Here is a 26,106-nt window from a genome sequence, read left to right on the forward strand (position 1 = left end):
ATATTCATAAGGGACTTGACCGGAGGGCTTCAGGGAAAAGTAGCGCTGTTTACCAACGACGCCAAACTGTGTAATATAGTAGGTGAAAGCGATCTCACGGATGGTATGGCGCAGGATCTGATCAAGTTGGAAAACTGGTCCTCAACATGGCAGCTGGGCTTTAACGCAAAGAAGTGTAAGGTGATGCATCTCGGCAGCAGAAATCCATGCAGAACATACACCTTGAATGGAGAAACACTAGCTACGACCTCAGAAGAACGGAACTTGGGAGTAATCATCAGTGCAGACATGAAGGCTGCCAAACAAGTAGAGAAGGCCTCATCCAAGGAAAGGAGGATGATGGGATGTATCAATAGAAGCTTCGTCAGCCGTAAACCTGAAGTCATAATGCCACTGTACAGAACCATGGTGAGACCTCATCTGAAATACTGTGTGCAGTTCTGGAGGCCACATTACCGTAAAGATGTACTTCGAGCTGAGTCAGTCCAGCGAATGGCCACTAGGATGGTCTCCGGACTCAAGGGTCTCTCATACGAGGAAAGACTGGGCAAGTTGCAGCTCTACTCTCTAGAAGAGGGCAGGGAGAGGGGTGACATGATTGAGACATTTAAGTACGTCACAGGTCGTGTCGAGGTGGAAAACGACATATTCTTTCCTAAGGGACCTTCAGTCACACGGGGGCACCTGCTCAAACTCAGAGGAGGGAGATTTGGTGGTGACACCAGGAAGTATTTCTTTACAGAAAGGGTGGTGGATCACTGGAACAAACTACCGGTGCAGATGATCAAGGCCACTAGCGTGCTTGACTTTAAGAATAAATGGGACATCCACGTGGGATCTCTACGTGGGTCGAGCAGCACTCTGACTTAATGGGGTGGGACAGTAGAGTGGACAGACTTGATGGGCTATAGCCCTTTTCTGCCGTCATCTTTCTATGTTTCTATGAGTGACCTGAATGTGGCGAGTCAGAGGGTCGGAGATCTGCGACCATTGAGATGCCAGGGTCCACTGAGGAATCTGCAGGTGAAGTCTGGCAAAAGAAGTCACGTGAACCGTAGAGGCCATATGGCCCAGGAGCACCATCATGTGTTTCGCCAAGATGGATGGGCGAGAAGAGACCGAGTGACAATGATGAAGAAGAGCCGCTAGGCGTTGAGGAGGAAGGAACGCTCTGAGTTGAATAGTATCCAGAACAGCTCCGATGAAGGGAAGAGTCTGTAAAGGTTGAAGATGGGATTTGGGAAAGTTGATCTCGAATCCCAGACTCTACAGAAACCAGATCGTCCTCTGAGTGGCCCGGACGGCCCCCTGAGACGTTGGATCCTTGATGAGCCAGTCGTCGAGGTAGGGAAACACCTGCAGACCATGGTTCCTGAGTGCTGCGGCCACCACAACCAGGCACTTGGTGAAGACTCTAGGAGACGAAGCTAGGCCGAAAGGGAACACTCTGTACTGAAGATGGAGATGTCCCACCCGAAACCTGAGGTATTGACGGAAGGCCGGATGGATGGGAATATGAGTGTAGGCCTCCTTGAGATCCAGGGAGCATAACCAGTCGTTCTGCTCGAGGAGGGGATAGAGAGAAGCCAGGGTCAACATGCGAAACTTCTCCCTGACCAGGAACTTGTTGAGCACCCTGAGGTCCAAAATAGGACGCTGGTCGCCCATCTTCTTCGGAACAAGGAAGTACCGGGAATAAAAACCCCTGTTCCGTTGGTCCACAGGGACCGACTCGACAGCACGAAGCTGAAGAAGAAGGGCGGTCTGGGTTAAGTTGGAAGGATACTCTCCTGGAGGATGTTCCGGAGGAACTTGATGGAACTGAAGAGAGTATCCCTCTCTTACGATGGAAAGGACCCAGAGGTCGGTGGTAATAATCGTCCATCGATGGTAAAAATGATGGAGATGACCTCCGATGGAAAAAACTGGGGAGGGCAGAACGATGGAAGTTATGCTCCCTACCAGACAGTCAAAAAGGCTGGGGAGCCTTGGGGACAGCAGAAGTTTGAGGCTTTTGTTGGGACTTCTGCTGGTGTTGCCTCTTCACAGGCAGGCGGATGGTGTGGGCCTGCTTCGGCGGGTAGCGCCTCTGATAAAATCATAGGCGGACGAGACGGACAAGAGATAGCAGGCTTGGGCTTCTGGCGGAGAATAGATTGAAAAGATTTTTCATGTTTGGACAGCTTCTCCGTCGCCGCCTCGATGGACTCGTCGAAAAGGTCCGCTCCCGCACAGGGAACGTTCGCTAGCCTGTCCTGGAGATTTGGGTCCATATCAATGGTCCGAAGCCACGCCAAGCGTCTCATAGCCACCGAACAAGCAGCAGTTATGGCCGAGAGTTCAAAAGCGTCATAGGACGATTGCATCATCTGCAGACGGAGTTGGGACAATGACGCCAGCACCTCTGAGTACTCGAAGCGAGCCTGAGAGTCCAGATAGGGCAAAAACTTTTGAAGAATGGAGAGAAAAAACTCAAAGTAGGTCGCAAAATGAAAGCTGTAATTCAGGACTCGAGAAGCCATCATCGAGTTCTGGTAGATGCGCCTGCCAAATCTGTCCATGGTTTTGCCCTCCCGGCCAGGAGTGGAGGCATAGACCTGGGAGAGATGAGACCGCTTCAAGGAGGATTGAACCAAGAGGGACTGGTGAGAGAGCTGCGCCCCGTCGAAGCCCTTATGGTGCACCGTGCGGTACCTGGCATCCAACTTCCCTGGGACCGCGGGAATGGAGTATGGAGTCTCGAAGCATCTCATGAAAGTCTGGTCCAGAAGCTTATGTAGAGGCAGACGGAGAGACTCAGCAGGAGGCTGGGGAAGATGCATCGTCTCCAAATATTCCTTAGAAAACTTGGAACCCGAATCCAGGGTGATATCCAGATCCACCGCCATCTGCCTCAGGAAGGACGAGAAGGACAACTGGTCAGCCAGGGCCAGGCCTTGAGACGGGCTCGAAGAAGATGAGGTGGCCTGGTCCGCCAAGGCTGAGGACCGGCAAGGGGAGAACGAACCCCTGCAGTCCTCGAGTTCCGGCATAGGAGGAAGAGGCGAGTACTCCGGTGAAAACTCCAGAAAGGGTTGCTTATGACGGGGCGAGGTGTGCCTCGATGAATGCCTCGATCGACGACCGGAGCTGTGTCGAGAAGCAGGCCTCAAGCGTCGAGGCGAGCGAAGCCCAGACGAGGCAGCCACCAAGTAGATGGGACTGGAGGCTGTGGATCGAAGCAGCGGAGGCTGAGACTAAGCCCCCCGAGGCGCTCCCCAAGGCTCGAGGCTCGGCATCGAGGAGGAAGTCTCCGGTCCAGGCAAGAGAACTGCGCCATGCATCGAGGGTATTGGTTCCAAAGGTGGCATGGGCAAAGACTCTGCTCCTTGTGAGGCATGCCCCGAAGCCAGACCAGACACTCGCCGAGACTCTGCTCCCAGCAGCAAGAGTGTGCGCCGAGGAGGCACCGGAGGCAGCTCGACCTCGCGGAAGGCTTCCACGTGCCCAGGCTGGATCTGGGAGAGAAGCGTCGGCACAATCTTAGTAAAGAGCTCGACAAATCGCTTCTCCATTATGGCATGGAACGAAGCCGGCAAAGAGGGATCCACATCAGCAATGGGACCTCCAGCAAGGACATCGCTAACTCGGCCGCCAGGGGGCTTGGGCATCTTGAGCACCACTGGAGGAATGGGAGGCTGCGCTACATGACCTGAGGAGACGGCGGAAGGCACTGCAGCAGGCGTCGGAGTCGAAGTCGGCACGAACGAGGTAGGCTTGAGCAGACTCGAGGCCGAAGATGTTGAAGCGGAAGTCGAACGGGTGGCGCTCTGCGATGAGGGCAGCTCCGGGGACGCCTCCATGTTAAACAGCGACTCCCACAAAACACAGCGATGCTTAAAAGCACGTGCTGTAAGTGTGGAGCAAGGCCGGCACGATTTCGGAAGATGTTGAGGCCCGAGACACTGAAGACAGCGTTGATGAGGGTCCGTCAACGAAATCGCGCGCTGGCACTTGACACACTTTTTAAAACCGGTAACAGGCTGGGACATAGGCTGAAAAAGCTCTGCCACAAGATCGAAGCAGCGGGGCCGCGGCCACGCAGCCTGCCCGGTCGAACGATCGAAAGAATTTTTTTTTTTTTAAACAAAACGCAACGTGAGCCAACGATAATGAGCCCATAAAAACCTCAAAACCACGGGCACAGAAGGCACAAGCGAAGGAACTTCGCGCAGAGAGTCGAAGACAGACTTCTCAGCTCCGCGGAAGAGAAAGAACTGAGGAGACATGCCCGGTGCATCAGGCGGGAAGGCACTCGCGCATGTGCGGTGTGGGCAACTCGAAACTTCTAAAAGTTTCTACAAGCAAGTATATTTGTGAGATGTCCGCATCAGGGCTCCGTTGGATGACATCACCCACTAGTGAGACTACCTGCCTGCTTGTCCTGGGATAAAGCCAGATACTAAACCTTAAATAAATTCTACAGAACAAAATAACCAAACTAATCTTGCCAGGAACCCATTTCCAAACAATAAGATATCTAATCACATTTCCTGCATGGGCTACAAACAGGGCTCTAAGGTAGGGGGAATTTTTCCAAATGGGATAGTTTTGCGTATACCATGACAGGAATGCAGTGTTGTATATTAACTAAATAAATGTAACTACAGTACTGTGTTTCCTCTCAAAAAAACCTACCCTGAAAATAAGCCCTAGCATGATTTTTAAAGGTGCTCCTAATATAAGCCCTAGTTAGATCGACCCCCCCCAAAGCCCCTCCCGAATGTTCCAGACTCTATCCCAGACAACAGTGCTGCCTGATTCACCGGTGACAGCGCTTTCTTCCCTCTCCCATGTGTAGCATCTTTTCTCCCCTATCACCCATCCCCTTGCACAGCATCTTTCCATCCCTCCCTCCCAGCCCCCCTTGTTTACAGATTCTAAACAATTGCTAGATTTTGTAATGACAAGGAAAAATCATGTGATAATTAACAGTCCCTCAGAGATATCTTAACCAGCTAGTAGCAGAGAATTGGACACCTTCTAAGGATTGATACCTCATTTTCTTAAATATTTGTTTTATTTCTTGTTGGCTTCTCCAATATATAGTGGGCTAAAGTTTCTTGGGGGAGTTTCTGATGTTCTTGTATTTCTTAATGAAGATTGTCAATCATTTCTAACATTTGTGCTATAAATTGCTGAATGTATATCTTTAAAAAAAATTTTAATTAAAAAACCTCAAAAAACACTTTAATAGGTTTTCCCCCCAAAGTGGTATGTTAAGCTCTTAATAAACAAAGATATTAGATTTGCATCTCTTACCAAGGTCATCTTTAACTTGTCTGTGACGGACAAATTGTAGTTCTGTATCTTCTCTCTGGCTTCTTCCTTACTAAGGTAAGGGAGGCTCTCTCTCTCTTTTTCAACATCCTAAAATAAGCAACAAGACTTTAGTTTTTGAGAATGCTGAGCAGGGCTTTTCAATTTCTTAAAAGCTAAAAGTACAAAGCTTTATAAAAGACATTAAATTTATTGTATTATCCAAGCAGAACATAATAAAAAACAAGGGTGTGGATTAAGATAAATCTGTATAAATTTAAGGTTCAGCATTCTTGACACCCATTTCTACTTCTAAGGACCAACCTGCCTTCCTGAAAATGAGGGATACCAGTACCTTGGTTCAGCTCTCTATTCTCTTCTATAAAGTATATGGAACATGATTTGGTCAAAAAACGAAACAATGTATTTTTTCTGTGATGTGTGCTGTTGAATACTATTGCTATGTCCATAACTTTTTCCTGCGAGTTGCTCCTACCACAAAAACACCATTTACCACAACCATCATCGGAGACATGAGCTCTATGTTTTTCATTAATTCTTTCCTCTGCTTCTACCTTCTCTCTTTAAGCTGTGCTAGCATAAATATACAATATAATAAAGGACAGTATTATTTTTTGCCATTAAACATCTCAGCTCTATGCAGATTACAAACTGAATAAACTGGATAACAAGAAACATCAATGAATTACATAAAAATGTTTGTTTATTAAAATTTGATATACTGCCAAATCTTACGACAGCTCTCAGTGATTTACAATAAAATCACAGATTTAAAAGAAAGGGAAAAGAACGCAATCAAATTATATGTAGGACAGACCTAATACTTACATATATTCATACACACTTTAAACAAAACAAAAAAAAGAGAAGCTAGTTGTGCTAAGTAGGAAAGCCCTTTGGGTTTTAATAATTTTTTAAAAGCCTTAAAGTTGGGTTCTAAATATATCTCGTTTGAAAGCAGATTCCAAAGGCTTGCTGCTAAGTAGAAAAATGCCTTTGATCATGTTGATTCCCATCTAGTTAAACTGAAGGTACAGTGGCATAGTAAGGAGAGGCGGGGGAGGGGGTGGGAGCAGTCTGCCCTAAGTGCCATCTTGGTGAGGGCACAAGCACCCATCCTCCTCTCCACCCCCAATGCTGTACATGTGTGCTGCTTCCCTTCCCCCATACCTCTGTAATGTTCCTGGCACAAGCAACCTCCAAGCTGCTGTCACGCCAGTATCAGCTCTTCCTCAGACATCACTTCCTGGACCTGCACCTAGGAAGTGACATCAGAGAAAGAGCCAACACTTGTGTAACAGCAGCTTGGGGGTTGCTGCTCACACCAGGAACGTTACCAGAGGTACGGGGGAAGGGAAGCGGTACACAGCAGGAGGAGGGGGGGAAGGAGCAGGGGGGGTGAAGAAGAGGGCAGGGGAGGGGCACCGCTGCCCCGGGCACCTCTCACCCTCACTACACCACTGTAAAGGTATACACAGTCTGGGAATCTTGTAGCCGATTCCCATCTAGTTCTTTAAACCGAAGGTTTACACAGTCTTATCTTTGTAGCAATCTGAGCGTGCATAAAGATGTACAGTATATGGGATTGTGAGTTCAAGAAACTGGGTTGCTTGGTATGTACTGATTTGTGTACCATGACTAAATTTTTTTTTGTGTCCCAATAATTTAAGTGCAGTATTTTGTAGAGTTTAAAGACATCTGAGGTTTGCTCTAGAGACACTGGCATACACAGTAAAACCTTGGCTTACGAGCATAATTCGTTCCAGAAGCATGCTTCTGGAATCCAATGCACTTGTATATCAAAGCAAATTTCCCCATAGGAAATAATGGAAACTCAGACGATTCATTCCACAACCCAAAAACTTTAATACAAAATACTATATGTTCTTGTATTGCAAGACCTCGCTCATTTAGAACAGTAACTACTCTCCTGCAGCATCAAAGAGAGAAGAGCCATCGGCTCAGTTGTGATGATGTGACGTGTGTATACTGTATGTACTCGTATTGCAAGACTTTGCTTGTTTAGAACAGTCACTACACTCTTGCAGTATCAGAGAGAGAAGAACCATTGGCTCAGTTGTGATGTGTGTATACTGTATGTACTTGTATTGTATTGTTATAATAATCAATTTTGGACATGAGAAATCATGTATCAACGTGTGGAAGTTTTTGTTATCAAAAAGATGTTTGAACATCCAAAGCAAGATACACTTCTCCCTCCATATTCGCGGGGGATGCGGGTGGACCATAGGCGCGAATACGGAAAAACCGCAAATAACTTTTTAAATGTTATTCGCGGTTTTTAGAAAAAGCCTTTCGTTTTTATTATTGGAACCGCAAATAAATTTTCTACAGCGATTTCTGGCCAGGCATGCTGGGAAGAAGCCTTTCTCTTTATGGATGCTGGGAAGCAGCGTTTTTCTCAGTGCACACTGGGAAGCATGGAAGCAGTGAATTTGTGGGAGAAAGCATGGTAGCAGCGATTTTCAGAGTGAATGGTAAGCGATACAATTTTTTATCAGTACAGTAAAAGGAAAAAGAACTTTAATGATGATGATATTTTGGGGGCGGAGTCAGCTTCCAAAAAATCACAAATAAGCGAATTTGCAGATACGGAGGGAGAAGTGTATCCACTATTCAAGATTTCTAAAGCATCACTAATGAATTGGCATATAATGGTTTCTGTGCTGTGACTACAGTGGAATCCTGCATGTTTGGGCTGCAATACTTTTGTTTTCTCAATTAACAATGAAAGTTGATTGAGAACCTGTTCTATGATTTTGCTAGAAAGACAAATTGGATATTGGCCTACAATTCTGCAGATTGGACAAGTCCAAGTTAGATGATTTCAAAACTGGAGAAACAGAAACAAAGAAATAATACAATAAGCAAGGTACAAATGACATGAAATATAAGTTTACATAACCCTACCCTAGCAGAATTTGTAAGATGGTGTACCATTTGTAGAAAATATAAATGATCCTGCAAAACACCATTCTTTAATTTAGGAATATTAATCAGGTGAAACTATTTATCACCAGAACTGTTTCATAATCATAATAATTAAACTCATACAGATTGCCCTGATCAAAAGTTTACATACCCTTGAATGTTTAGGCTGATAATATATACTCATGTTGACACACACAGGTTGAGATAAGGTAAGTACAGAAATAAGAAAGCAACAAACTCTGCACCAAATCAAGAGAAACATAAAATGGAGCAGAGAAGACCAGACCTTCAAGCTGAAAAAAGTACTTTAACAACCATCATATAGGTTTGAATCTAAAAAAAAGCAACCAAAAAGTTTACAGGATCTGGAGGCTTTTTGCCAAGAAGAATGGGCATTTTTACCACATGAGAAAATAAAGGGCCTCAATTCACAGCTATCAGAAAAGACTGTAAGCCATCACTGATGCAAAAGGAGGCAATGCATGATATTGTATACACAAACCTTTGAACAGGACCAATTTACAAGGGTAAATTAAAAAAAAAGTAAAGGCAAAGTACATTTAACAGCTTTAAAAGAAGTAACTGTGAGCAATTAAACATACCACTATTTCACACAGTCCCCATGTAAGATGATGCATTTTTTGTTATCTTTCAACTAGCTTCTGCATTTCAGCAGAGAAGTTTTTCAGCTGCTCCCAAAGCCAGGTGAGCTCCGCTTCCTTTAGTTCATCATGCTTTGTCTTTTGCTCTTCAGGTCGCAGTGATGCACCCATGTCTCGTCGCCAGTGACAATTCTCTCCAGAATACTCAGATCTTCTTCAAACCATCTCGGGAACTGGGTCCCAAACTCCACATGCTGTTGCTTGTGCAGACCAGTAAGCTGTTTGGGAACCTATTGTGCGCAGACTTTCCTGTGTCCCAAGACATCATGCATTATGGCAAATGCAAATTCATAGCCGATATCCAAATTTGCAGCCAATTGAGACACCCTTATCTGTCTGTCTTCTATAATCAAGGCATCTGCCCTGTCAATGTGCTCGTGTGCACGATGTTGAGGGCAACCAGAACAACCTTTGTAGGTTACACCTGTTCTTCCTGTTTTAAACCTTTTTACCCACTCATAAATCATTTGTTGATTCATGGTGCTAGATCCATACTGAGTCAACATCAGATGGTGAATTTCCACAGGTTTCACTCTCTCTGCCCAAAGGGCACCACTGCACGTTGTTCTTCAATGGTGCAATCTTGCAATGGAGTGTTCATGTTTATAACCTTGTGGCAGCCACATGACTAAAAGGCCAATTGCTGCACTGTGCGTGGATGAACTATCCAACAGGCAATGTACGAGTACATATGTTGCATTTCGATAGTTCTGATCTCATTATCACATAATTTAACAATAGCCTTTAATTTTTGATTCACCCTCATATTTCCTTTATTGCTATGGTTTAATACAAATTCTGCCAGGGGTATGTAAACTTATGAGCACAACTATAAATGAAATACTGTACTGCTCCCTTAGAATTTTGCAACCTTAAGTAATGATCTTCCATTTTTTAGCATTAAATTTTAGTTGCCAGTCTTCATGTTTTGTTAGATCCCTACCTTCTAGAGCAGTGTTCTTCAACCGCCAGTCCACAAAAATTTCCTGTCAGTCTGTGAAGGATTCGGGTCCCCTCCGCAAATTGCACACTGGGCAGAAAGAGAGGCTCTGGTGCCGGCGTCAGCCAACTTCCTGTTGCCATCGCATATGCCAGGACTCCTGCCTTCGCCGCGTATGCTGGGCTTCCTACCGGGTATGCCTCCTGTCTTCGTCTCATCTCCGCACCCCCAGACCAGCAGCAGTTCTGTGTGCTTTTAACTTCACCACACAGCTGCCACTAGCAGTAGTTTAGCCGTGCTTTCATGAGGCAGCCTCAGGGCCTTTGCTAGGCCGGCCCGCTTTGATGATGCGGAATAGAGAAATCAGATGTAGGAAAGGGGAGAGACAGAGGAATGAGAAAGTAGAGAAAGACTGATGGTGGGAAGGGGGTCAGCAGAGAAATTAGGAAAGAGGGACAAAGATGCTAGATCTGGTATAGGAGAGATAAAAATGGAGAGAGCAGTGAAGCTGGAATGAATCATGTAAAAAGGAGAGAGTGGGCGCAGGCTGGATGGAAAGGAGAAAGGGGCATAGAAAGAAAGCAGATACCATATGGAAGGGGGAGAGGGCAGACAGTGGATGGAAGGGGCAGATGTTGGATTGAAGAGACAGAGAGGGCAGGCGCTGGAAGGAAGAGAGTGAAAAGAAGATGAAAGCAGAAACCAGAGATGACAAAGGGTAGAAAAAAATAATTTTATTTCTATTTTGTGATTAGAATATATCAGATTTGAAATATGTATACTGCTAGAGCTGGTGTTAGACATAACTGGGGACTGCAAAGCCCAGGTAGTACTTCCTTAGCTTCCAGCTGGCTTAGGGCTCTCTCTGACCAGGGGGCAGTTGCCCTAGTTGCACTCCCTTAACACTATTCCCTTCATGTGTGGTTGTGGTATTCTGTTAGCATGATATTTCTGTGTAGCATTCTGTGATAATTTGGCTTATTCAGTTTTCTTGATAGCAGAGGGAATATATGTGAAGGGAAGGGGAGACAGGGGTTTTGCTCTGTATTATTAGGCCTTTATTGCAACCACAAAAAGTGGTATATGAAGTCTCATCCCTTTTCCCTATAAGTTGCTCATGTGTAAACATTAGGGCTGCACATTTAGGAGCTAATTCTATAAATGGGGCCTAAATTGGCCGGCACCAGCCATATGTCAATCACATTTAGGCACAATTTACAGAATCGTGGCTAGCAGCACCTAAATTTTTGGAGAATCATGCTTAGTAGCGCCTAAGTCATGCTCTGTCCATAGATACGCCCACTTAGGCATTAGGTGCTGCTAAGTGCCATGTGCTAGGCGCCTATCTTTTACAGAATCAGAGGCGCCTATGATCCAATTATTTTTTTTGAAAATCAATTATTGAGGCTATTAAGGGTATTTAGCCAATTAAGTTAGACGCCCTTTATAGAATCAGCCCCTCAACGTGTTAACGCGATTAACATGTTAAAAATTTTATCGTGAGTTAAAAATTTTAATGTAAGTTAAAACCCCTCTGTCTCCTCAGTTCTGCCCTGCTACGTGCCGCTGCCCGCCATAGTCCACTGTAATCACCTCCCTCTAACCTTTTATAGCCTGCCAGTAGTACTAGTTGATTAAAGCAGAGCACTGCTGGCAGGCTCACTGGCTCATCTCTGGTGGTCTCTTCAGTACCTACTATACCGGAACAAGAAGTTACATCAGTTGTTCCAGTGTAGCAGGACACAGCCACCTGCCGCTACTATTGCTTGCCATGGTCCACTATATCCCCTCCCTCCATTCCTCTAACCTTTTATATCCTGCCAGCATTACTCTACTTTAATTGCTAGCACTGCCGGCAGCTTTACTCTACTTTAATTGCCAGCTTGCAGCTCTTCAGGCCCTGCTACATTGGAACCGGAAATTATATCAGCTGTTCCAGTGTAGCAGGCACTGAAGAGATAATTCCTCAGTCAGGGGCAAAAATTATTTTTAAGGACCGGTACTGATTGCTCTTCGCAAGCGGTAGTTTATTATATAATGTGCCCGTGTAATAAAATGTACATAGGGCACACAAAAAGAGTCATTAAAGTAAGGATTGCGGAGCATACTAGCAACATTCGGTGTAACAGACAGACAGCTCTTCTTGTCACTCATTGGTTGTCATATGGCCATAGCGTCGATGAGTTAGGGTATACTGTTTTGAGACGGGCCCATAACCTAGAAGGAGATATAAGTCAGATCTTACTGAAACATGAGCAAAGATTTATATTTTTGTGGCACACATTGGACCCAGGGGGCCTGAACAGTGAAATAGAGTGGTTTCAGCTGTGATGGCATGAGTTCCGCTGGGAGAATGGAGGGGGAGTTAAAGTGAGGTTTTGGGATGTCCCCTGTGTCGGGTGGCCAGCCTTGACATGTTTGAGTTTGTATGGATGCGCCATGAACTGGCGTCTCATGGGTGGACCTATACAGGATCCTGCCCCTTAGTGGGCTGGTCCTAGGTTCATTGGTAAAGCTGGAGATTTTGGGTATAGGAGCAGTAGTATGTTCTGGGAGGAGGAGTGTCACCTAATTCATTATTACGTTTTTGGTTCAAGTATGGCTGTCCTGCACCTGAGGTTCATTTCAACCTAATGCTGTCAGCTAGTTCGAGTTTGGGAGCTCCGCTCTTGGGTAAGCCGTTTGAAAGTTTGATAAGCCAGATAGTCACAATAACTTAAGTATTGTAAGCTACAGAGATACATTGGTAGGTAGCTTACATCAATAGGGTTTTAGGTAAAAGGTAATGGTGGTTTAATGATTTTAATGTTTGTTACAGTGTCCCTTCCTGAAGAAGCTCCAATTCGTGAAACTTGAGTTTGGGGGGGATCAAGGGAAATGAGAGATAGCATTCACTAGAGTTTTATTTTCTGGACCGGAGCAGTTGCAGAGGTGTCACAGCCCCACCACAGCTAAAGATAAGTAATGGGTAGAAGGTTTAGAGCAGGAGTAGGGAACTCTGTCCTCGAGAGCCGTATTCCAGTCGGGTTTTCAGGATTTCCCCAATGAATATGCATTGAAAGTTGTGCATGCAAATAGATCTCATGCATATTCATTGGGGAAATCCTGAAAACCCGACTGGAATACGGCTCTCGAGGACCAGAGTTCCCTACTCCTGGTTTAGAGTATAAGATCTATATTAAGATGCGGTGGTATGAGATAGTGAACAGCTGTGATGGTGGTCTCATTTACAACTGCCTCTGTGTTTATCACTAGAAGTTGGTTGTTGGGTCTGAGCTTTTCACACATATATATTTAAATATTTATAACTATTTTTTAGTACAACAAAAGGTGATTAAGGTTTTATGATTAATGAAGATCACTTATGATAAGTTGAATTGTTCATCTATCATACAGTATATACATATATATTTTTCATTACATCTTGAAGTAGTGCAGTGTCTTTTTAATATAAAGGAGGTTTTTTTAGCCAATGAGGTGAACGCTCTACCACCGTTATTTCACCATTGTGGAGGTGGGAGGACCCTTGTCTGAGGCTTCTTCCTCCGTTTAAAATTGGCATTTTAAATCTGCACTTTGATTTTTATCACACCATCAGACAGTGTGCATCTGACCTTTGTGAAAATGTTTTGTTACATTATAGCTGGTTTTTCACAGTATCTGAGTTTTTTGGCTATCTAGATATGTAACATGACATTTAAATAGTATATTATATTAATGACAAAATATAATATAGCAAACTGATAGAATATAGACCAAATTAGGATGTAAATAACATACTTTAGCAAACAAAGCATGATGGTTATGGACTGGCAGCAAGATAAAACCATGAACGTTACCAATTTGGCATGAAACAAGGTCAATAAAGGAAAGATATAGGTATGAAACTTAAAAATGTAAATATGTACACAATGCATTAAATTTAGCAGACAGGTATCTATATATCAACTGCATAATGAAAATACATTACAGAACAATCTTAACACATGTAAACTAATGAAGGACATTTTGAAACAGTATGTTAGTCAATCATATGGAAGTGAGATGTCAATCTGCAGCTAAGATAATCGTGTGAAAGTCCAGAGACAAAGGACTGATTTTTTTAATTATTTATTATTTTGAAAATCATTAACAAGTTAACACACTTGTTTAAGTAAAACGAAAAGTAATAATACATAGAATACATAGAAGGAAAATCCAATAAAGGAAATATCAATTAATCTTCTTAAACCCCAAAACTCTGGTGAAGGAGAAGCCCTGAAATTTAGGGACTTAATTAAACTTTCAAGCAAACAATAAAGGAAATGGCTTTAACGGGAACTCTTCCTCATTTACATTATCACACCCTTTAAATCCTGAAGATCTTCATATCCAGAAAACTCCAGAGATGGTCTGGAACAAAAAAGGTCCCTAAATATTTAAGGCTCCTTTTACTAAGCTGCAATAGCGTTTTTAGCATGCACAGAATTGCCGCGCACGCTAAACCCGCGCTATGCGGCTAGAACTAACGTCAGCTCAATGCTGACATTAGCGTCTAGTGTGTGTGGCAATTCTGTGTGCGCTATGCGAGCGCTAAAAACACTATCACAGCTTAGTAAAAGGAGCCCTTAATGAGACATTTGCATGGATATGCCAATTAAAAAGTGGCACCTAAATCTTTCATTTCTTGCCTCATTGTTAAAAATATTTTCCTCCTTTATTGGGTTGTTTTATTAACGTCAGGGTAGATCCAAATACGTTGTCCAAGAAAAGGAGTATGTGAATTACAGAAATATAATTTTTAGACAGTGTTGAGATCCTGCTGAAACACAAATGAAACCAGCAGGGTAGCTCTCTCCTCCGATGTTATTACAGATGTTTCCAAAATTGCTGATATATTCTCCAAGTCAAAAGGTTGGTTCTGATACTGATGACCTTGAACATTTTCTAAAGTCTCACTCCCACTTTTCTTTACAGGCCCAGGTGCCTGCTTTGCTGGAGAGGAGCGTGGGAGCCCTGCTCCGCCCCCCTCCCGAGCCAGCAGGAGCCCAGCGACGTTAAAACAAGCCGCTCACATTTTCCTCTCCCCCCCCAGCATTCACCCCCCCTTTTTTCAGCTCCTCTCTTCCACGTCTTCAACAACCTCCCCCATCCTCGGTCATTTTCAGTTTTTACTTGTTACTGAACTGTTTTATTTTATTTGTTTGTAAATCTGCTAGATAACGTAGATCCTTTTGAATTGATGTAAACCGCCTAGAACTCGCTGGGTATGGCGGTATATAAAAAATAAAATTATTATTATTATTATTATTATTATTTTGCTTAAAGGAGGAATAGTCTCAGGAGTGAAACTTAATATTTGTAGTAAATATTACCTAAACAGTTCCACTGGGGAAATCTCTGATGATCTCGGGAAATTCAATATTCTCAAGTTCAATCTTCTATTATGGTTCTCCAATTGCTCTATCTTTCTGTGAATCAGTAATTTATCTTTAATTAAGCTTCCAGAAACAGACTTTAGAGCAGTTATCTCCTGATTCACTTTGACAAACAACCTCATTATCCATTTTTAAATCTTTGACTGTTTTAACCAGTCTTGCTTATGACAAAGTTTCCTCCGCCGTTTTTTGCATAGAACTGTCCATTCTCTGGAGCGTCTCCCAGACATCTAGCAAAGTTACCTCCAGCAGGGTCGGGACATTACCTTCGGCCCCTAGTTAGATATTCTTCACCACAGCTCCTACCTCTGTCCTGATCCCTTCTGCAACTCGAACGATGTGGCTGCGGGATACAGAGGAACTATTGGGTTGGGAGGCAAGAGAGAGACTTCCAGCTCTGGCGTGGCAGCCAAGTCCTGGGACGCTGACGTTTGCAAGACTCGCACTCCCACTAGAGGAGAAGAATTGGCGACAAAATCCAATGTAGTTTGGCACATCAGCGTTGAAAAGCCCACTGGTGGGGGTTCTGAACGGACCGTGCCTTTGCGCTTTGTATGCGGCATAGGACCGATTATAAACAAATATCAGACCTAGGCTTCCAACAAATGATCTCCTCACCAACTCACTCTGCGGGCCACATCTTAGACCTAATCTTTATTCAAAGAGACACTTTGCTCAACATACAAACCCCAGTCTGCACCATGAAACCAGTGCCCTGGTCTGAGCACCATTTGATCACATTCAACCATACCTACACAACAAAGCAACCATCAACCAGGAAGCAACCCAAACATAAGATGATGTACAACAACGACGCAATCAACCTAGAGAATCTTTCTACAGGCCTTTCTAATCTAGCAGGAACATCAAAATCAAACTCTCAATTGGTTGATGAAGCTGCTGTGGACTGGCACCCTGAAGTAAAAACCCTATATGAAGGGCTAGCCCCTGTCAAAAAAATCCACAAATATTCCTCCCTCTGGTTTACTAACAACTTAAGAACTAAGGCAAGCGGAAAGGAAATGATACAAATCCAGACTTAATAGTGACAGGTCCAAATGGAAGGAACTGCATGAAGAATATTAAAAAAGCCACCCTAGAGGCTAAAAAGTACTACACCGAACAACTATTAAAGACCTCCAACAGATCAAAATAGCTTTTCAAACTAACAAAAAGAATACTCACAACATCACAAGGAGACAATCAGTACCTCAACACTGAACTCGACAACAGAACTCTCAGCCTACTTCACCGACAAAGTAGACAAAATATAGTCTCACTTTGACTCTGCTACGCTACAGACATTGTCTCCCCCCCCCTCCAGCCTTAGACAAAACAATTAAAACCACAACTGGGAACCTAACTAACTTCAAAACACTCTCCCCCGATGACATCACTGAAATACTAGCCACAGTTCACTCTTCTGGCTCCAACCAGGACCCCTGTCCACCACACCTCCTAATGGCGCTGAGAGATGCCTTTGTAGACTCCATCCTTCCTTTCATCAACCTCTCTACAAACAGGTATAGTGCCTGCAAACTGGAAGTCAACGGCTATCAGGCCAATCTTGAAAAAACCAACGCTCAACCCTAATGTGCCCAGGAACTTTAGACCTGTCTCCAACCTACCCTTCAACTCCTAGATCCTGGAAAAAAACAGTGTTAAACCAATTACTCTCCTTCATCAATGAACAAGGAGCCCAGCCACATTCCAATCTGGATTAAGGAAATTCCATAGTACTGAAACCATCCTTCTAGACATCATCGACGACTGCTGGAAACTCATGGACAAGGGTAATGATGTCCTTTTGGTGCTGCTAGGTATCAGTGTGGTGTTCAAAACTATTGACCATTTTCTCCTCATTGAACGGCTCTCTGAAATTGGAATCCAAGACGTTGCGCTACAATGGTTCTCCTCTTTCCTGAATAACAGATCCCAAAGTGTTCTGCTCAATAACACATTATCAAACTGAAAACGATCAAATATGGTGTTCCGCAGGGGGCTCTGCTATTAGACCTGATTTAGACGTAGCCCGCAAATATCAAATACAGGTTACACTCCTTCATGGATGACATCCAACTGTACCTATCACTAGGAGCCCATGACGCCCAGATTGTGAAACTCCTAAACTGCATTTCGGAAATCAAAAACTGAATGTGTCAATAAACTACAACTAAATGCCTCCAAGATGGAACTCCTTTGGATCCGCAAAGAATGCTGTGACTGTGCTTGTTCATCACTGTGCTGGGACTCGTCTACTATAGCTGCGAAAGACCAAGTGTGCAGCCTAGGAATACTCCTCGACTGAAACCTGTCGCTTTCCAACCATATCTCTCAGGTGGTATCTTCCTCATTTTACTACCTGTGAAAACTCTGAAAAATAAGGAACTACTTTTCAGAGTATGACTTTGCCCAACTACTCTATGCCTTAGTACTCCCGCGCATGGATTACTGCAATGGTCTTATGGCGAAGAATGTAAGACAGCTCCAGTGTGTTCAAAACACAGCGATCAGACTTCTAAAAAACCTCCGTGCCCACGACCCTGTCTTCCAGGCTCTAGCATCGGCTCACTGGCTGCCTGTAGCCAAACGTTGTGAATTCAAGGGCCTGTTGCTAGTGTTCAAATCCTTGCATGACATGGTGCCGGGCTATGTGACAGCTACACTTCCTCCGAATGTGCCTAACCGGTTCCTCCGTTCCCAGGATGAAATATGCCTCAAAACGTCCCCCAGCCGTGCCCTTCGACTGCAAACCGCCAAACAATGGTCCTACTCCCACTTCGTACCTAGCCACTGGAATCGAGTACCACCAAAGATCAGATCCCTTGAAGGACTCAACTTTAGAAAAGCAATATAAAAACATACCTCATCATCTAATCTCCTGCCCTTGACCCATGGACTACAAAGAATTATATATTGGTACCAGGACCAGTATATGTCACGTAAGGAAAACTTACCTGTAAACTGCCCATATGTGTCAAATTAGGATAAAACTTGTACTGAAGGATAACTATAGCTAATCATAACCAGTAAACTGTATATTAATATCAGACCCTTAATATGTGCCAAGTTAGGATAAAAACTTGGATTGTAATCTTGTACCAAAATTATGTATGTTTAACCTGTAACCCGTTGAGCTCTTTGGTGACAACGGGATAGAAAATGAATTAAATAAATAAATATAATCCATATATTAAAAAACTGATATTAAAAAAAAAACTGAAACAGGCTTAATGTTCAAACCATGAAAAATCGAGAATTATTGTAAGTAAAAAAAGAGGCCATTATCGTGAAGTACGAAAAAGATTAAAAAGTGCAGGCTAAAGAGAGATTGTACATACCACAATCTGCATACTATTTCGAGAATCCGGTACTATAATTTAAAATGTGGCAAAGCTCTGAGGAAAAAGAAAGAATAAAACTGCAAACGCGAATCGCTGACGATAATATTAAAAAATTATATTTCTACCTGTTAATTTTCTTTTCTTTAGGCGCAGCAGATGAATCCAGAGACCAGTGGGATAGCACACATCTACCAGCAGGTGGAGATAGAGAAACTGATTAACAGGTGGTCTTATTGGCTGGCACGCCTCCTGTATCTTCAGTATTGCTCCTTGCCCAAGCATCCGGAACCAGTAATATGCTTAGCATGTAAAAAACTTCTTTTCCATAACCAATTTCAAAGGTAATAACACAGAATACAACTACCCACTATAACAAAACTTCTGAAACTCCCGAAACATAAACCAACATCAAATATCCAGAAAGAGTGGGGCTCTGGATTCATCTGCTGTGGCTAAAGGAAAGAAAATTAACAAGTAAGAACATAATTTTTCCTTCCTTAGCAACAGCAGCAGATGAATCCAGAGACCAGTGGGATGTAGCAAAGCAATCTGGGTGGGAAACAAACGCTGCCTCCACAATAATCGAAGCCCCATACAGAGCTTCCGCACACGGCACCACATCCAACCGGTAAAGCTAAGAGAAGGTATTCTTGGAAGACCAAGTAGTTACATGACAAATCTCCTTCAATGAAAAACCTCGGGACTGAGTCCAAGAAGCATGCATCGCTCTGGTTGAATGGGCATGAAGATCTTCCATCAACCGCTTCCCTGTCAACCAGTAAGCAGAAACAATAGCTTCATTGACCCATCGAGTGATAGAGGCTGTGGATGGTGCCATACCTTTGTCGCATCTCTCGATTAATACAGAGGTGATCTAAATGTCAAAAGTGGTTAGAAACCTACAGATAGTATAGAAGTATTCCATTCACTTCTAAGAAATGCAGTAAATAAAAGCACACCTCCCCATTCCTCCTCCGAGAAAGCCGGAAGGAAAAGTGAGAGCAGCTGAGAAGAAAGAATGACACCACCTTAGGTAGAAACCATGTTACTCTCCAAATTGATACCCCAGAACTCATAATTTGCCAAAAAAGAATTCCTGCAAGACAAGTCCTGCACCTCAGAAAACCACTGAGCTGAAGTCATGGCCACAAAAAACACCGTTTTAACGGCATCTCCTTTAAAGTCTCATTAGACAAAGGTTCAAACAGGGCCATCTGTAAACTGCGAAGAACTACCTGAAGACTACAGTCCAGACAGGATTTCTTAAGAGGTGTATGAATATGCTGTACTTCTTTTAGGAACTGAAGTACATGAAGCTGAGAAGCAAGTGAAGAGTGAGATACCTAGCTCTTGTAACAAGCTAAGAATGCCCTTTGAAGCTGAAGGAAATTAAACACTAAGCCCTTGGTAACACCCTTGTAGTAAAAAAAAAAAAAAAATACAATACATAGTAGAAGTCTGGTAGGGTGGCATACCTCGAGAACTACCCAAGAATCGAAAACCCTCCTGTCACTTGTATCGCCTGGAGACAAGAAGAAATAAGCTGCTTCGCATAACTCTTACACCTCAGCTGGGACTTTTGATCATCGGACCCTGTGTGAATAAATCCGGAGTAACCTGAAATCTCAACAGCTGGCCATTCGAAATACCTATCAGCTCCGCATACCATGGACGGAACGGACAATCCGGAAATACCATGTTCAAAGTGCCCTGAAAGCGAGCCCGAGATGTAACATGCATCTAATCATTGGCCAGGTGAAAACACTTAAAAAGACAAACCAGAGGCGAGAAAGAATCAACACGCCTACTCCCTCTGATTGACACTCCCTGCATCTGCTGAAGAAGCTAGGAAGCTTTGCACTATGAGATGAGGCCATGAGGTCTAGTTCTAGGAGATCTCACCTCTATACAAAGAGCTGGAACGCTTGAGCAAACAATCCCAATTTCCAGGATGTATAAGATTTTCCTGTCTCATAAAATTAGACAGCGACAGAAGAAGAAGATGAGATTGAAGCAGAACCATTACTTTGCCAACTGAGGACTACACATGCGTTCTTGGCTATGAGAAATACTACCGCCATGACCCTGTCCCAAAAGACCCTTAACGTCATTGCGAAAGAATGGTCTGAAACTCCTTAAGTTCTAGCCTGATCGTGCACCACTCTAGAGTAATGAACAAGCACTGAGTCTGCTGTTGAGATCAGACTGCTTGTGCTGAGGATTGATGGTACTGAGCCCCCTAACCCAAGAGCCTGACCTGTATGGTGACTATAAGCCAGCCCAGCGAAGACCGAGGCATGTGTTTGAATAGATCAACCTTATTGAGCCACCAAAATCATGCTGGGCGATGCTTGAGTAACCTAGTATATATTACGATTGGAGTCTTGAGATTCCAGGAACCACCGGAACTAAAGCGGCTGCTGCAGCGTTCTTGTGTGAATGCAAGCTGAAGGTCCCTGTGGAGTCACCACCATGGATCCTAGAACCTGTACAGCCATAGTCTTGTTTTTGGTGAGTAAAGAAGAAGGCGAACCTGAGACTGTAACTTGGCGCCCCATTCTCTGGGAAGAAACACCTATCTCACCTACTTGACTAATACCACCTCCAGATATTCAAATAATTGGTACAGGATAAGAGAGCTCTTTATAAATATGAAGATTTATAGCCAAATAATGAATAAAAGAAATCACCTGTATGTGTATGTCAAATTGACCTGGCTTAAGACGTCCAAATCAATCAGTCGTCCAAGAAAGAATATTTGAATTCCAACTTTGCGCCAAAAGGCGGCCAGTACTGGCCTCATGTTCTAAAGTGTTCATGGAGCCATGCCTAGATCAAATGGCATCTGGCAAAACTGATATCGCTCCCCGAGAATAGCCAAATGAATATACTGCTGATGCGGTGGACAAAGGGAATATATAAACTTACATTTGTTCTTCGGAAATGTATAAGATCCAGCTCCAGTCTAATTCCCCTTTATTTATGTTATGGGGTTTTTTGGGAGGTTTTTTCTTGGGCACAATGAAGGAACTAAAAGAACTTCCCCGAGTTCCAGTAACACTTAAAGAGGGACTTGTACCAACTTAACCTTTGGAAGCTTAATACACAGGGACCCCAAGAAAAAATCTGAAATGGAAGAAGGTAATTCAGAATTGCAATCATCTTGAATAATGTCCAAAGCCCCTTGACCTGACATTATGATGCACCCCCTGTGCGAGAGAGCCAAAAGAGCTATCAGAGGGAGCCAAGACCCCTTAAGATTGAAGGTCAGGGAGCAGATTGTACGAGAGTTGTAAGTTCTGGATGGAGGAAAGGAACTCTCGTGCATAAAATCCATTTTTGCGATGTAATAAGGAACAGTTTGGAAGTATGAAAACAGGGTCGCAGCAGAAAGGACTTAGAATAACTCCTAGGATTAACTTGCGGCAACCTGCGTTATCCGGAAACCCTAAAATCCATGCAACTCCTCCAAAAAACCTACTGTCGTTAAAGGGAATATGCACTAGGCATAATTTAGAAGCTGCTTTTAGCGCCCAATGGAAAATGATCTACACTGTGATGGGTCCCATCCTGAAATAATATGTCCGAGATGAATTCAACAGCCACATAGTGGTTGCCCCCCCCCCCCCCCCTTGAGGGTTTGTAGGAATATGAAACTTATCCCTGGTTAAAAGTAACTACACAGTCCTTCCTGTCAGTTTGGAAGGTATGTAGCACACTCCATGAGAAGATGGCGACATGAGAACCCGGTATGATAAGCTGTGAAACCTGTAGGCTCTGGCACCCCAGACATATAGAAAGACAGTCATGCCCTCAAGAAGATAAGAGCCACCATTATGCCCCTAGAGACTGCTCCATTCATGCAGTAATTATTTCTATAGCACTACCAGACACATACAGCGTTGCCCAGAGACACAGATAAGGAAACCTTACTCTTTATGTACCCCAAACGAGACAAAAAGATACCCTTAATAAGCACAGAGTAGTCTCCTGCCGCTGACATAAATGTTCAGCGAATTGCCTTTTGCTGACCCAGTAAGGAGACAAGTCGAGACTGGGCGGGCAAGCACAGAGTAGATTCTGTCTCATAAGCGCCTTTACAGAGTACATTAACTAATAAAGCGTATCGCGGCAAACGAGACAACTAGGGATAAACACCGACAGTTAGCTCGACCGCAGCCTCATTGCAAAAAGTTAATTTAACCTTCCGACGCATCCAACCCTGAAGCTACCGAAGTTGTGGTACACGCTAAGCATAAGTCAGCTGAATAAATAAACTGCCTGAATGCTGCGGCGCTCCCGCCAGTGCAGGATCACAAGCGCGAGCCTCTTGCTCGCTATAAGTTATCGGTTCCTTAAATAACATACCCGGAGCTAAGTAGATAATTTTAACCCAGCCACGGCAGAAACTGCCCAGTTAGCCTTGGAGAAAACTCTGCAAACTGTGCGGCGGTTCTTGCAGCACATAACAACAAGCGCGCAGCTCCCGTGGGCTGGAGGGCACTGGCTCAATCAACAATGTGCAAAAATACACTCGGAGCCATCCGATCAAGCCATGGCTGCGGTCCACGTTGAGCAAAGTCAGCCACAAGGAGAACTCAGTGAACACTGCTGCGCTCCCTCCATCTCAGACACAAGCGCGCGGTCCCTGCAGGTGGGAAGGCATCGGCTCCTTCAATGGTGCTCTAATTACACAGCCAGAGCCGTTCAACAAAGCACTCCAACACACCTTAAAATTTGTTCGCCGGATACACCACCATTTCCATTTCCCCACAAAGTCCAGCAGAACCGGTAAGTGCCAGTAGATGCTGGTAAATGCTCAGCACAAGTAAGGCAGTACTGGTATGCAGTAACTGTGGTCTCTTTTTTTTTTTTTTTTTAACAATGAAGGGAAAGAAGAAAAATAGAGACCAAGTCAGACCCTCTATCACTGGAGGGAGGGTGAGGCAGGGACCTGGGGGGCCCAGGTGTAACCCCAAAAGCCGGCACCGTTCAGCCGGACACCCTTGTCTCACTGAAGAGAAACCTCAACAGGAGAAAATAATTGCCCAGTCACAGCAAGAATCCAGGAGCTAGTTGAATAGCGACCATCACCTACTGGAAGATAGAGCATACTGAAGATACAGGAGGCGTGCCAGCCAATAGGACCACCTTTTAATCAGTTTCTCTATCTCCACCTGCTTGTAGATGCGTGCTATTCCACTGGTCTGTGGATTCATCTGCTGCTGTTGCTAAGGAAAGTACAATATGACAGTCCTTGATCGTAAGGATAAAACCAGATAACACCTTGTGGCGTCTATGAAAAGTACAGTACCAAAAAAGATATCATGCTTGCATGCTAAATGCATTTATATGTAAAAAGAATACTGCCTCAGATCCTGCAATCGACTGGATTCCAGAAACTACACTATTCTGTTTTAGCAGTGTTTCCATTAATTAACTCACAACAGAGATCAATTAATCTGCCTGTAGTTCCTTATCTCCTCCTTGTTTTATGGAGAGGAACTACATTCGCCTTTTCCTGTCCTCTAGAACTACTCCCAACTCTTAAAGGATTCGCCAGAATTTCCTAAAGTGCCTTCAATACCCTTTGATTTATCCCGTTCAGTCCTACTGCTTTGTTTACCTTTAGTTTGGCTAGTTGCCAGTACTGAGCTGACACTTTCTGCCTGTTAATCTCACAATGCACCAAATCAACTGGCAAGAAATATTCTTGCAGCAGTGGCCTAACCAGGAGTTCATTTTGAGAGGGAGCCAAGTAGTTCCTCTGAGTCCCCCTCACTCCCACCCTCCATCTCTGGATACCTTTGCTGGTGGGATGCTCCCGCCAGCTGAAGCTTCGCCACTGGAGTCCTACACATGCAGTAAAGCAGGAAGTGTGCAGCTTCCAATGCCAGCACCTCTACACATGCTCAAGTCAAATATATGAACTGAGCATGTGAAAAAGTGCTGGCATCAGCAGCTTAAGTGCCTTACTGACGTCCTACAGCTCAAGCAGCATGGGCAGGGTTCCGGTGGCAAAACTCTTTGGCTGGCAGAACTTCAGCACCCCACCAGCAATTACTGGCTGTCACAATGTTTAAAGGAGCCTGAATTGGGGGGGGGGGGGCAAGCCTCCAAGGCCCCATTGTGGCTATACCACTGATTTGCAGAACTGGCACAGAGCAGTCTATGGTAGTAGGATGGAATCCCAATATTCTTTCTAATAAGCTCTATGCAGTCTAGTGGGTAGCATGCACAGATACTGGATGAATGCTGCACAGCTGTGCATACAGCCAGTTTCAATCAGATTCAATTTTCCATTGCACCTCTTTGTGACCTTGAAGAAGTCACTTAACCCTCCTTGCCCCAGCTTCAACACTTAGATTGCGAGTCTACTGGGGATAGAAAAAGTACATGTGGTACAGTCAAAGCAGTTTACATATCAAATCCCATCCTCTTTCCCTAAATGTTTTGGTTGTCACTATAATACTGTATATAGCTATAACATATTTCAATAATAAGTGGCAGATTTACTTCAAGAGTTTCAACATCTCTATTTGTGTATTATGTTTTTATACAACCTGTTATGGTTTCATAAAAAATAAATCAGTTGTATAAATGCAGAATTTTAACTCATACTAATATCTAATATTCATCTTTATAAATTAATTTTATGTATGTGGCGAATGGCGGTAAGACTGAAGATGCACCTGAGTATCTAATACTCTTCACCAGCCCTAACCAAAAATCACACAGGTCCTCTTAAGAAAAGAACTAGAAGTCTTCCTTTTGATACTGGGTTGACTAAATCCATCTTGATTATGAGGTCACACCAAAAGGAGAGAGCTATATGATCCTGAAACCTCATGTAGAAGTATTTTTTGGGTCGGTCCAATAAAAAGGTATCACCGTTTTAATTGTCAAACCTTTTTTCTAACTGCTATTACAGTTATATAAAAAGGTTGATTCTGAGAATATGCATTAATAAAAAAGTATACCAGCTGCTGGAAGTTATCCAAACAATCTGTTATGGTAAGTCTGCATCACTGCAGCAAACTAATGTTATAAATACACTCTATTTTCAGTCACTTAAATCAATACCATATATAGTATACAGAAGTTTTGTTCTCTCGGGCTCCAGGACTTAAGAAAACCTCTCTCATGTTATGTTATGATGTTCACACTGTACTACTTTAAACACAAAAGTGGTAGAAAGAATTATAACCTAACTATATATACCGTAGAACCCCCTCACCCTCAGTGTATCTGCAGCTTCAAAGTCAAATATTTTTAAAATGGCACTGTAAAAATACTGCAGTTTCATTTGAGATACCTTGAAGCTGTGGTCTGGAAAAGTCATAAAACTTTGTACTAAGTCTTTTATATTAAAAGATATACATAACAAATGATTTAAGCTTTTGTAATTGACATGGTTGACTATAAATTATTCCTTCAACATCTCTCTTATGAAATATTGTATTGACTTGGTT

At 43.6% G+C, this 26,106-nt stretch overlaps 1 protein-coding gene across 2 annotated transcripts in view; it reads right to left on the bottom strand.

Annotated features, from left to right (window-relative positions):
- The window catches only part of RASSF3 (Ras association domain family member 3), a 250,007-nt gene that overhangs the window by 54,302 nt on the left and 169,599 nt on the right, over positions 1 to 26,106 (bottom strand). For both annotated transcript variants that reach the window (XM_033959456.1, XM_033959457.1), the window contains one exon: positions 5,302 to 5,409. In XM_033959456.1, coding sequence (XP_033815347.1) covers positions 5,302 to 5,409 — 108 coding nt within the window. The remainder of the gene's footprint in view (positions 1 to 5,301; positions 5,410 to 26,106) is intronic.

This window comes from Geotrypetes seraphini, chromosome 9 (assembly GCF_902459505.1).
Source record: "Geotrypetes seraphini chromosome 9, aGeoSer1.1, whole genome shotgun sequence".
Taxonomy (NCBI): Eukaryota; Metazoa; Chordata; class Amphibia; order Gymnophiona; family Dermophiidae; genus Geotrypetes; species Geotrypetes seraphini.